The 13763-nt window shown below is 37.1% G+C and overlaps 1 protein-coding gene across 1 annotated transcript in view; it reads right to left on the bottom strand.

Moving 5' to 3' along the window:
- Positions 1 to 8335: 8335 nt before the first annotated feature.
- Positions 8336 to 13763, bottom strand: part of LOC110224963 — a 6959-nt gene continuing 1531 nt past the window's right edge. Inside the window, exons 3-10 of the mRNA XM_021013136.1 lie at positions 11422 to 11594; positions 10683 to 11226; positions 10398 to 10604; positions 10216 to 10305; positions 10025 to 10132; positions 9676 to 9930; positions 9257 to 9592; positions 8336 to 9178 (exon numbers count right to left, since the gene is read on the bottom strand). Coding sequence (XP_020868795.1) covers positions 8669 to 9178; positions 9257 to 9592; positions 9676 to 9930; positions 10025 to 10132; positions 10216 to 10305; positions 10398 to 10604; positions 10683 to 11213 — 2037 coding nt within the window. The 5' untranslated portion in view covers positions 11214 to 11226; positions 11422 to 11594 and the 3' untranslated portion in view covers positions 8336 to 8668. The remainder of the gene's footprint in view (positions 9179 to 9256; positions 9593 to 9675; positions 9931 to 10024; positions 10133 to 10215; positions 10306 to 10397; positions 10605 to 10682; positions 11227 to 11421; positions 11595 to 13763) is intronic.

The raw sequence follows: 13763 nt of genomic DNA on the forward strand, positions 1-13763 counted from the left end.
GTTTTTATGAAGGAAAATAGAGAGAGTTTTTGATTAAAGCACAAAAGAAAAAGAAGAGAGTAATGGTGAAAAGAAGTTACCTCAAGCTAATGATGAAACCGCCTCGGAAGTCGTGTGGGAAGTGGGAAGGTTTTTCCCGTTTTAATAGTAATTAATCAATATACGGTCATAATGATGACAGATGTCACATGGTTAAAAATGGCTAGTACCAAAATTAAAGGAGTGATGAGATTTTCGGCGGGAAATCAGAAAGATTCCCGAGCGCAATCTTTGGCCACTTGAGCATTTAAAGTCCTCCGAATTGGAATAGCACTTCGAAGAACTTGGGGGGCTAATTGTTGGTGTCGGATCCCGCACCAGAAGTACGAGACCAACCAAAGATTGCCACGTAATCAAGATAATGGCCCATAAAGGATGAAGCCCACTGGACCCGTGAGCCGAAAGGACGGTCGAAGTGGTTGTCACTATTTTGAGAATCCGAAGTGACTGTACTGAGGCACGAGTTCAGTGTAGAGGACACGGGTAAGTCGGTTTAAAGATACTTGGGCCAAAAGGGGCGAGGCCCATGAAGATCAGAGTCAACTCAAATTCAAACGTTGGGCATTAAAGTCGAAGAATCAAAACGGACACATTTAAGAAGGAATAATTGTACTTAATTATTCATTTTAATGTCGTTTCTCTATGTATAAATATGGGGGCCAATGGCAATGTAAAGGGGGCTGGCTCAAAAGAAAGAAATACTATAGCAATTTTGGTAGCAATTTATAAATTTTTTACGTATTCATTTTTGCCCCTCAAGAATAATCTTTCCTACTTAATAAAATACTTGAGTGTGTGAATCCGACATCCACAGTAGTTATTGCATTAAAGACGAGCCGTTTTCTTTACTTATAAGAAGGGAAAGCGCAACCGTCGCATTAACTACAAAAGTTTCTAAGGCCCAAGCCCTACAAGTTTATCGAGTTGACTAAACCCGAAGTGGGGAACTCGCTTTAAGCCGAGCTCAGTTCTCGCATTTTAAAGAGAAAGGTCTGATCAGCCTAAAAATCTCAAAAGCATAGCCACAAGGCCACAAAAGGTTAAAAGCGGACTTTGCAAACCCGCATATAATTTTAACCAAACCTCCTTGGGTCACAACCTAGAAAGGTTTAAAAGCCTCCTCAGGCAAATATCTTGTTCAAAAGAAACAATAAAGCCTCCTTAGGCCAAAAATAAGTTTGAAATTAAGTCTTAAAATTAAAGGGACAATCCCCAATTTAAAGTGGACACAGCCACTACGGAGTGATCTCCACCTCGGACTCCGGCTCAGCAACCAGAGTTTCATTCACCTCCTTGACTGGTGCTTGATCAGATGAAGCTCCCTGACCACCCTCCGCGGTACAACCAACCTCCGGAGTGACCTCCGGTACCACAGGAGCTACGGGCGGGACAATGCCTTCCGTCTCACTTGAGCCTGGAAATAATAATTCCAGTCAATCAAAGGTACAAGGTAAGAAAAGGTAAGCCTCAGGAGCCAAGCATTACCTGCCCAGTCTAGACCTGATTCACTTATAGGAGGCGATTCAGTGAAGAATTCCTCGAAGTCCTGAGGGTTGAAGGTCGAAGTAGGAAGAGCTGCCAAGCGACTCCGCTTTTCAGAAAGATTAGCCGACAGTTCGGTTCTCTCTTGCTCCTCGGAGAAATCTGTATCATGGATTTGATCCAGCAGGATCAGGTTGCTCTCGTGCTCCTTGATGTCCGATTCCAAATCAGACCTAGCCTTCTCAGTCTGCATGAATCGGATGGCCCCTTGGATCAACTCCATCCCGCGTCCCTTAACCTCTTTTCTGGCTTTTGATGCCGACCTCGCCAACTCGGAGTCACGCAATTTGGCAATCGCCTTGTACTTCGCGTTAAGCTCGATGAGTTGGTTGTTCAGGGAATCAGCGTTTGATTCGGACTCTTGAAGCCTACCCTGAACACCAGAAAACTCTTCCTGGAGCTTGAAATTCTGGTCGTACTGACCCTGCAGCTCCCCCTTTATCTGCGCAAGCTCGGATGTTAAACTGTCGATCTTGTCCTCCAGATCGTGCTTGGAGCCGGCAGAAGAACTGAGTTCAGCCTCAAGGGCAGAGAGTTTCTTTTTCCACATGTCAATCTCCTTCTCCCGTCCAATGACCAACCCTTCGTAATGTTCGATCATGTCGTTAAATTCGCTATGAGCCTGGCATTATACATGAACCCGGGACGGCGAGTCAGTTCGCAGAATGGCAATGCAATAAAAAAAAATATAAGAAAAAAAAAAGGAACTAACCCGAGATGAGTGATGCGCGTGAAGCAAATAGCGTTCACGAATCGCAGGGCGCCATTTGTCGAAGTCTGGCAAGATCGAACCCGACCGGGTCTTGAAGCATCGAAAGACGCTGCCCTCTTTCTCCATAGCTGCGAAGAAGGAAGAGTTGTAAAAATCGGAATCTTAATGGAAATAAAAAACGTCGAAGACTGTATGAATCACCAAACCTGAAAGCGATTTGACTTGAGGGACAAGAGCAGGTTTTAACCTCGAGGGAGCATCTCGAGATTCAGAATCTCCCTTTTTCGGAGACGCGCTCCGGGCAGTCTTTCCACTATCAGGCTGGGAAGAGGAAGACATATCAACCGGTCGTGGAGGACCCATTGGTTCAGAAGGAGGGGATGATCGAGGTGAGCGGTCAGTCCGGGCCCTTGACTTTTCCCTCTGCGGGGAAGAATCACTGCGAGAGGACTTGTCTCTCTTCCGGCGAACCAAGTTCTTAATTGGTTCGTTACTAAAATCATCTCGGGGAGGACGAGGTGAATCACGACGAGGAGATTGATCCCTCCGAGGAGAACGTGAGTCGCGACGAGGAGTTAATCTGAAGGAAGCAACAGATCGGGCTCCCTCGGTGCTGCCATCATCAACCAGCAAGGTCCTACTGTAGTCCTTCTTGTCTATAGAAGCCGCGAGAAACTTTTTCTTCTCCTCGCAAGCCTCAGCCATCGGCTTGGAAAGCAACTTACGCTTGGCCGCAAGGGCCCGAGATGACATTCCCTGAGTTGAGGGAGGAGGCGGAATTTGGTGAAGATGACCAGGTGGACTCATCCTGAGTCTGTGGTTAGCTTCCAGGAATCGTTCGAGAGTGAAAGAATTCCAAAGGGTTTCCCCTTCAAGAATTATTTTGAAGAATTCGATGAACTCTTCAGAAGGGAGAGCGGAAGCGATGAAAGCTGCGAAATGAAACAACGGTGTTAGTCAATAAAGATAAAGAAACAACCGGGAAAGATACGGGCGACCTAATCTCTACCGGGTTTCGCAGACCACTTCGAAGGGAGAAAATCTGCAAGATTTCCAATCGAAGCGGGAGTTTTCTTAATCAGAAACCAAGGATGATGCCAATTTTCATCCTTGTTTGGAAGATGTGAAATGATGTTCCTGTTGGCATTAGGATATGCTGAGAAATACCCCGTTTTCTTCGATGAACTTCTCACGCTTAGAAGCTCATTTAGTTCAGTAACTCCGATAACATAACCGGCCTCCGCCGCGATTGTTATAATTCCAAGAATAGTACGGAGAAGATTGGGGGTTAATTGAGGAAGAGCGATTTCAAGAGCCGCTAGATATAGAACTAGGGCCTCGGGAAGAGGAAAGGTCAGCTCGCAACCCTTGAAATAAATTTCGTACACACAGAAGTAACCATCGCGATGGTTCTCTGGGGATTCTGTGGGGGAAGCTATTTGTGCTTCCGCCATAATTTCCGGCGGAATCCGGCAAAGCTCTCTCAACCGCTCAAGGGATTGAAGAGTACAAGTGGATCTATAGTGCGGACCGGCAATATCATCATAGCGGGTGCACTCGTCGTTGCTAGAACGCCTCTCATCGAAAGACGGAGACTCGGGTCTATCGGAATCAGAAGTCATTGGGAAAAATTAAAAGATCCGGCGAAGAGAGGTTTTTTGTGAAGAAAAGAAGAGAGAGTTTCTGATTAAAGTACAAAAGTAAAAGAAGAGAGTAATGGTGAAAAGAAGTTACCTCAAGCTAATGATGAAACCGCCTCGGAAGTCGTGTGGGAAGTGGGAAGGTTTTTCCCGTTTTAATAGTAATTAATCAATATACGGTCATAATGATGACAGATGTCATTTGGTTAAAAATGGCTAGCGCCGAAATTAAAGGAATGATGAGATTTTCGGCGGGAAATCAGAAAGATTCTCGAGCGCAATCTTTGGCCACTTGAGCATTTAAAGTCCTCCGAATTGGAATAGCACTTCGAAGAACTTGGGGGGCTAATTGTTGGTGTCGGATCCCGCACCAGAAGTCCGCGACCAACCAAAGATTGCCACGTAGTCAAAATAATGGCCCATAAAGGACGAAGCCCAATGGACCCATGAGCCAAAGGAGCGGTCGAAGTGGTCGTCACCACTTCGAGAATCCGAAGTGAATGCACTGTGACACGAGTTCGGTGTAGAAGACACGGGTAAGTCGGTTCAAGGACACTTGGGCCAAAAAGGCGAGGCCCATGAAGATCAGAGTCAACTCAAATTCAAACGTTGAGCATTGAAGTCGAAGAATCAAAACGGACACATTTAGGAAGGAATAATTGCACTTAATTACTCATTTTAATGTCGTTTCTCTATGTATAAATATAGAGGCCAATGGCCATGTAAAGGGGATCTTCCTCTCAAGAAAGAAATACTATAGCAATTTACGCATCAATTTATAAGTTTTGACGTATTCATTTTTGTCCCTCAAGAATAATCTTTCCTACTTAATAAAATATTTGAGTGTGTGAATCCGACATCCACAGTATTGGGTGATGTCTTATATTTATTTAGTATGAGTTATTAACCTTGGTTTTATATAAGCCAATGCTGAGGAATATTTTTACATAGGTAATAATATGCGGTTGGGTAAAAACTTTCCGTGCCAAATTATATAATGATCTATTGGATAAAAACTAAATGTAATGATGAGTATATTAAAAATATTACAAAAATATATTTGAGATAAGAAAGAAGTAGTTGTAGAAGAAGAAAAAACCACAAATCTTGAATAAAATAAAAATTATAGTGATCATTATATATCTATTGGATCATAGAAACTAAATGTAATGATGAATATATTAAAATGCTGCCAAAATTTATTTGAGATAAGAAAAAAATAATTTAAGAAATAAAGAAATTAAAACACACAAAAATTGAATAAAATAAATATAATAATAATATTTTATATAATTGTCTATTAGATTAACAAACTAAACATAATGATGATGAGTATATTAAAAATATTACAAAACAATTATTGAGATAAAAAACAAAAAAGTACAAAAATTGAATATATTAAATATAATATTAATATTTTATATAATAGTCTATTAGATTAAGAAACTAAACATAATGGTGATGAGTATATTAAAAATATTAGAAAACAATTATTGAGATAAAAAAACAAAAAGTAGGTACAATTTATTTGATAAATGTATTACAATAATTATTTCAATTTAAAGATACATGAATATGAAAAAAATAACTAAATGTCTAACGTATATATTGGAGATGGATTTTTCAACTTGATCTCCTTGTTGTGCTATTGATTGAATTGCTCTTTTTGAATCTCCATCTATAAATATGAATTTTTTGTTATAACCATCAGAAAAATTATTATACATAATAATTTTGAATTAAAAATATGAAAATTAAAGAATATTCTAGTAACACATTAGAATTAAAATAAAATTGGAAAAAATGTAAAATACATACCATATCTAAACATAAAATTTAGAAGCAAACTCTTATAATGATGTCTCAATTGATTTTTCAACCAATGCAACAACATAAGATTGAAAGAAAGAAAGTAGAAAAATATTTATGATTTGAGATAGAGAGATGAGGATGAGAGAATGATTATTTATAGGATGAGATGATGGAAGTTATATTTAGAAAATAATTAAATTAGGGGGTTACAATTAAAATTAATAGTGTTGTTGAATGAAATTGAGTGGAAACAAATATTTAATATAGAATTTATATAATTTCAGTTATAATTGTAATTTAAGTTACAATTTAGTACTTAAAAGTAGATTAATGTGTATGATTAAATATGTTGTATTTATACTTTAATTGGAGATAAATATTATTATTTTTAATTTTAGTTTTAAAAATAATTGCCAAGTGGACCAATCATGGGAAAGTGAAACCCTACTTTTATATGTATGATTACAGAAAAACCAATCGGATGCGTGTGGATTGATTTATTGACTTAAGGAGGAGTATATTAAATGTGATTGACTTCTTAGGCGTAAACATTTAATGTTGCCAGATAAAATTACTAGAGGTAAAACAGAAAACACATCGAACTACCATATAACACACATAAATAGTTAGATTGGTAAAGCACAAATGTGTATTTAACAGTTCAAATAAATATAAGAATATCTATGTTTTATAAACTATAACTTTTTGGTGTGCTAAGTAAACAATTAGATTACACGGGAAATCAAAAGTTAAATTGGAGACTTTTTAAACACAATTTAAACATTTGCAATTTTGCATACAAGTAAACACATATATAAAGCGTTGAAGTAATTATAATATTTATAATTTGGTTTATGTGTACATGTAAATACATATACATAAAGCGTTATTAACAATTATCTACATATAAACACGTAAATATAACGTTATTAACATTTTAATAGATGTAAACATATCATTACATATATATATTACATGATACATAGGGTGTTATTAACATTTGTATTGATGTAAATACATATAACATATGTATACATGTAAAAAATATATATAAAGAGTTATTAACCCAACATATTTGTTACATCTAGAAAGTTATTAACATATGTATACCTGTAAATATATATAGAGCGTTATTAACATTTTTACACATACAAACACAATTGTATACACGATACAAACATATATTACAACCAAATTAGTGATATAGACATCCAATATATAGAATACATATCTTTGTTACAACAACTTAACCAAATACCGATATATAAAACCCACTATAATAAGCGGGTTACCGCTGTTGAACCATCACTTCAGATCCGTCGTTGAACCATCACTTCAGATCCGTCGTTGAACCACCACTCCAGCTCTGTCGTTGAATCACCACCGATTGTCAACAAAGTTTCGCCACAACACCACCGCAAGCACGTTGCCATTGTTTGATCCATCGCAGATTATTACTGGATCTTATATAAATATGCTTTTGACGAGAAAAACAAATGAAGAAGAAGAATCAACAACAAATAAGTTATCAACGTTAAAAAATGGAAGAAGAGAGAGAGAGAAATGAGATTTGTAGAGTTGAGAGAGAGAGATATATGACTTATGGAATTGAAGAGATAAGCGAGTGAGGTTATTTTTGGAAGAATCATGGGCAAAATATTTATGTTGTTTGGGCTTGAAAATGATTTGTAAAAAAATTAATTTGGATTGAAAGTTCTATTTTACACCCAATTATCTCATTATAGAAACTAAAAATGTGGGAAGAATAGGGCGTTTTTTATTTTTATTTTTTAAACTCTTGTTTAATAAATAAACTTTTCTTGGAGAAATAAATAAAACTACCTTGAAATTATATTCTTTAAAGTAATAATTGTTAAGTAAAATTTGGAAATATGGGTCAACGTGGTGTTTTTTTTTTGTAATGCATTTTTTGATATTTGATTTTATTTATTTTTTAAATTGTGAGACAAAATTTAGGTAGAAAATTTTTAGTGTCAGGTGACTTGTGCTTTATAATATAAAGGATTGGTTTTAGCCTATGATATGCGACGACGATGACACATCGTCTCTTATCGTCTAGATAGAAGCCTTCAAAACGCGATCAGGTCAAACCGAGCCTGCAATGCAGAGACAAGGAGCGAAGCCTAACCTCTCGAAAAACCAAACTCAACCGAACTGGATCGAGACAGCTATCATCCACAGCAAACAACAACAATGAGAAGAACCATCTGCAAACCTTCACTACAAGAATATTGACTTTTAATAGCATCCGAAAAACGCTATATAAAGATACCATAGCGTTTTGATAAACGCGGTGTCTGCGCCCGTGATTAAAAGTCCCTCGTTTTAGATAGCGTTTTTCGGATGCTATTAAAATATTATTTTTAATAGCGTTTCCGCTCAGTTTAGATAACGTTTTTACACAGCTATTAAATATTTTATAATAGCGTTTTAGAACTGTTATTAATGATATTATTAACAGCGTTTTATAATTGTTATCTCTAATAATACTATAGCATATAAATAAATGCAATTGTTTCATATATTCTGTAATAAACATTAATTATATATATAAAAAGAATATAAATGAGAGGAAATAATTCATTAATAATATAAACCAAATACATAAGTTTTACATGCATATTAAACAGTACTAAGATAACAAGTCTAAAGTACTAAGATAACAAGTTTAAAGTAGTAAGATAACAAGTTTCAAAGATGTCTCTCACTCACAGCATTATAATCTTCTCATTAGGCCAAGCCACAAATGTTCCTCCTGCATCAGCTATTGTTTCAAATTCAGGACTTGCTCTCCACACTCGTGCATCATTAACCTTCGGAATCTCTACCAAGACCTTGCTAGCATTGGGACCTAACGGTCTGCAATGGACCGTATCAGCTGGATCATTGGAATACACACGACCTATTGCAACTCTCTGACCAGAATTTCCAATATCCATAAGAGCACACTTCGGTTTCCCACCTTTGCCGTTACTACCAGTGCTAGGACTACCACTCTAAAACCAAAATGACAAATATATTTAGTTTTTTTCCTATCAAAAGGCATGGCAACATCAACACATCCAATACAGAAAAAACTTACCTTCTCTACTGATTTTGTAGTTGCTTCCTCCATTGGTGATTTCCTATTTGCGTCTTCAGGTTGAACCTGTTGTTTTAACCTATCAAAAGGCCATGCAATGGTCTCATTGAGAGCATCAGCCATAAAGGGGATTTCAGTGGTTGGTCTCCATAGATAGGCATCAGGTTTAACCACCAACGTGATCTTAACAGTTGTAGCCTTTAGTCCCAGAGGCATACCATTAACCAATTGTGAAGGGTCAGTTGATATCAATATACCCTGAGCAATCACTTCATCATCTTCTCTCCAATACTCATAGATATCAACTAGTCCTACTTCTTCAGCAGGTTCCTAATGAATCATGCAACCTGTATTAGTAATCTAATCTATATAAATAAATAAAGGACTATAAAAGCAGTAGTAATTTACCTCAGACATCATAGTATCAGGAGGTTGCGTTGCGTCATCATCCAATATAATCTTCACAAAGGGCCATGCAACTTTCATTCCTATAGCTTGATGAAGAGAAACAATAGTTTGACTGAGTGGTCTCCAAAGAGATGCTGTTTTGTCTGATACTGAATTCACAAGCACAGCAGCTGCATTAGGACCTAATGGAATTCGACCAATCTTATATGTGTGTTCAGAGGAGCAGAATTCTCCTTCTCCAACAACCACATCCCCATCTAACTGCCAATTCAGTATCTGGCACCTAACTCCTCCTTTGCTAACATCACTTAAGTCAGATTTGGAACCATGATCAATCTGTTTGTAAGACAGACACAATATATAATCAAAACAAGCATGAAAGTTCATATATATTTTGAACAACAAGTGTGAAAACTTACCTTTTTACAAGCAATCTCAGAAACCACAATATGCAAATTTTCATACTTGCTTTTTAAATCAGTGTAACTAGCTTCAAGCTGCCTAACATGTGAGTCTCTAGCCTTTAAAAAGTCCAACTTAGTAATAGTAGCGCCTCTACCCAACCCCCTAAGTCTTCCTGGTTTATCTTTTCCAAGTACCTTACTCACAGCATCTTCCCTAACATTATCAGTGGATGTTGAACCAATTTCACTATCTATCGCCTTAATCTTTTCCTGATATAAGATAGTTTGCAGAAAAAACTTTGTATTAGTAAATTTTAGTTTGAAAAGACAAACATACATTAAACTGAATGTATATAACTCTTACAATAGTTTCTGCAAATTCTTCCCTAACAGGTCTCCCATCAGAATGTGTATGTCCTGCAATCCACACCTTACTTCTAGTAACTTTGCTAGGCTCAGAACTCTTTTTTTTCTACATTTTTATTAAAGTCATTGTCAACATAGTTACATTAATAATACAAGTAACCAATTCAATACACTCACAGACATACATACCATTTCATCTTCTAATCGAGCCATGCCTTTGCGGCTGGTGGTTTGCGGAATTTGACCTTGCTTCATCTTCCTGAATATCTCACTTTTTTCCTATTCACACAAATAGTTATATGACAAAACTAATGTCAAAATTAAATAAACAAATGAGCTTATAGATATAATTAATATACACTTTACATTACCTGAAAAGCCTTGCTTTGTTTGCTCTTCACCCAACTCATCCAAGCCGATGCACATGGGATATTGGTAGGCTTTAGTTCCAGTATTTCAGACTTGCTTTTAAGATTCCGAATTTTGGCAACAAGACGAGATTTAGAAGACCTCCACAAATTACACATCTGACCTAAGATAACTCTTTTGTGCCAATCTTCGTTTAAATTGAACCTCCCCTGTCCAACATTGCCATCATACAACATCAAAACATTTAAGTTGATTGATAAAATAATATAAACAACATAACAAACTACCTGGATTTCTTCCCACATCATCTCTTTTGTCCTTACATCTAGATGTCTCCAGTCATCTAGCAGTACTGACACATGCTCTCTCACAATGATACCAACAAAGGATGATAGTCTAACTGATCCACGTCCAACATGATTACCTATAGCATTAAAGTCCACTTCTACCTTATCATCACTACTCTTTCCAAGTTTGCGCATTCTAGTTGGACCTCTTGTCTTTCTTTTGTTGTTACTAGACTGTTGAGTTTGTGACTCAGAAGCATTAGAGTCGCTTTGGTTGGAAGGAGGATTGATTTCTTCTTCTTCATGTTGTGAGTTTTCTTCTGCTTCTTCATCAAGCATTTGATCATTTTCTGTGTCAAGTGATTCTCTTGCTTTCTCATTCTCTGCAGTTTTATCTCCATCCTTATCTACAGTATTCACTGCAGGCCCTGGTTTTTGTTTCTTTTTCTGTGTTAGTGACACTGCTGGACTCGCTTCAAGGCCTACTTGGCGCTTACTGCGACGGGTTTTCCTGTTTGGTACAGTTTCCATTGTACTCAATTACCTGAAACACAATCAATTGCATAATTAGTTATCTACTAAAACACCTTCACAATCATTCCTAACACAGAAATTCTCATCATCAGAATCTTGGTCTCCTAAATCTTCATTTGTCTGGACTGATAATGGTGTAATAACAGATGCCACTTCTGTCTCTAACTCATGGTAGCCTCGTGGAGGAGCCCTCATGACAACATACCAAGGTGAGCAATCATCATCTCTAGAGTAGAAAATTTGTTTAGCTTGTGATGGCAGTATGAAAGGATCATTTAAGTATGATGACTGATTCTGATGGAGATTCACAAGTGTGAAACCATCTTCCACTTTGACTCCATTTCCTTTGTTAGCCCAATTACACCTAAACAGAGGAACCTGGAACATGTGGTAGTCAATCAATATGATCTCCTTGATTACTCCATAGAATGATACTATGTCTGCCTCATGTCTTGTATCTTTAGCACTGGCTCTACACATAGAAAATGCTTCATACATGACTCCACTATTCTGAGTCTTCCTCTTCACATCATCAGTGTGGAACCGATGGCCATTCACTATATACCCCTTGAATGTTTGAGCATTATGTCTAGGTCCAAAAGCAAGCCATCTCAGCCTAGTAGAATGGTTCTCCGAGTTACTTGATATCTAAAATAGGAAAACAGAAGAAAATAACACTTAAACATGAAAGAGACATAAATTTCAATACAAACACAATTCATATACTTATAACCTTTTCTTTGATCCACTTTGGGAACCTTTCTGTATGATACTGCCACAATATAGTTGAATTATTTGCACATTTTGCATTTGTAGCTTGCAATTCCTACAAATGCATCCTGTTTTAAAAAATTAAGAATATATCTAATGTACATCAAAAAGAAACTGGAACAGATTATAAAATTAAACACTTACTCAACATATGGCTCCATGACTGCTGTATTCATGAGAATGTACCGATGAGCTATCTCTCTTTCCTTTTCTGTGAGAGTTTTTTCAGTTGCCTTATTCAATGGTCTGCCTTCAAGCACAGGTTGATCTGCTTCCACATCCTCATTGCGATTCAGTCTTTCTTGAACTGGCATAGATTTCTGGAGAAACTCCAAACAAAATGAGATGCATTCACCAGCCAAGTAGCCCTCAGCCATACAAGCTTCTGGTCTTGCAAAATTCTTCACATATGCTTTAAGTGTTTTCATATACCTACATGTTAATACAAAGATGAGTTATTAGTAATCTAAACATATTCTATCAGCTAATAAGATAACTTTATATGACTTCAAGTAAAAAAGTTCACCTCTCAAATGGATACATCCATCTGAAGTGGACAGGACCACCTAAGCGTGTTTCTCTTGCTAAATGCAAAGGCAAGTGAAACATAATGTCAAAAAGGGATGGTGGGAAGTATCTCTCCAACTGACACATTGTTTCAACAATCTCTGATTCTAAGGCAACTAAATTCTCTGGATCAATTACGCGTTGGCACAGCCTAGTAAAGAAATTGCAGATACGGTTCAATGCAATACGAGGTCCTTTAGGCAGTAAACCTCTCAATGCCACTGTTAACAGATTCTGTAAGAGCACATGATGGTCATGTGACTTCATACTACCAATATTGGGAGGATCTACAGACACACAATTGGAGACATTGGCACAGTAACCATCAGGGCCTCTGAATTTAGCTAACCTTCTGCAGAATATACGTTTTTCTTCCTTTGATAACCAATATGCAGCTGGAGGTAAGTAAGTTCTCTTCCCACGTATTTGTGCATGTAAGTTGCTTCTAATCCCAATGTCTTCTAAGTCTTTTCTTGCTTTCAAGCCATCCTTGGATTTCACACTATGCATCAGAAGTGATAGTAATGCATCAGAGACATTCTTTTCGACGTGCATGACGTCTATATTATGTCTCACAGGCATATCCTACCACATGAAATAAAAGTAGCTATCAGAAACATAATAACAAAATTAATTGTAAAATAAAACAATTAAGAAACTGTTAATGATATAAGTACTAACCTTCCAGTAAGGTAATTCCCACAAGATTGATCTTTTTTTCCATCTCCATTGATCATCATCTTCTTCATACTCTGAACTAGCATCATCTTCTTGGTTGTCATTCCTTTTTCTTTTCTTTTTCTTGCCTAAAGGTTTACCAAATACATTGATAAAGTCTTTAAGACTCTCAGAGATTTCTGCTCCACTCTGAATTCTCTTTGCAGTACCAACCTCAATTGTATTGTCAAACCAGCCTTTTCTGCGTCTGTAAGGATGATCATATCTCAATCTTTTCCTATTGCCCATATATACATGCTTGCGACTAAACTTTAACCACCTATGAGGTGTATCCTTCCCACATACATTACAAGCTTGCTTTCCCTTTACTTTACATCCAGCTAATGTACCTAAAGCTGGATAGTCAGTGATGGTCCACATCAACATAGCTTTTAGAGTGAAACTTTCCTTCTTAAACGAGTCAAAAACTTCAATACCTTCATTCCATAAGTCCTTTAGGTCATCTATCAAGGGCTGTAGATACACATCAAA

The sequence above is a fragment of the Arabidopsis lyrata genome (assembly GCF_000004255.2).
Source record: "Arabidopsis lyrata subsp. lyrata unplaced genomic scaffold ARALYscaffold_1, whole genome shotgun sequence".
NCBI lineage: Eukaryota > Viridiplantae > Streptophyta > Magnoliopsida > Brassicales > Brassicaceae > Arabidopsis > Arabidopsis lyrata.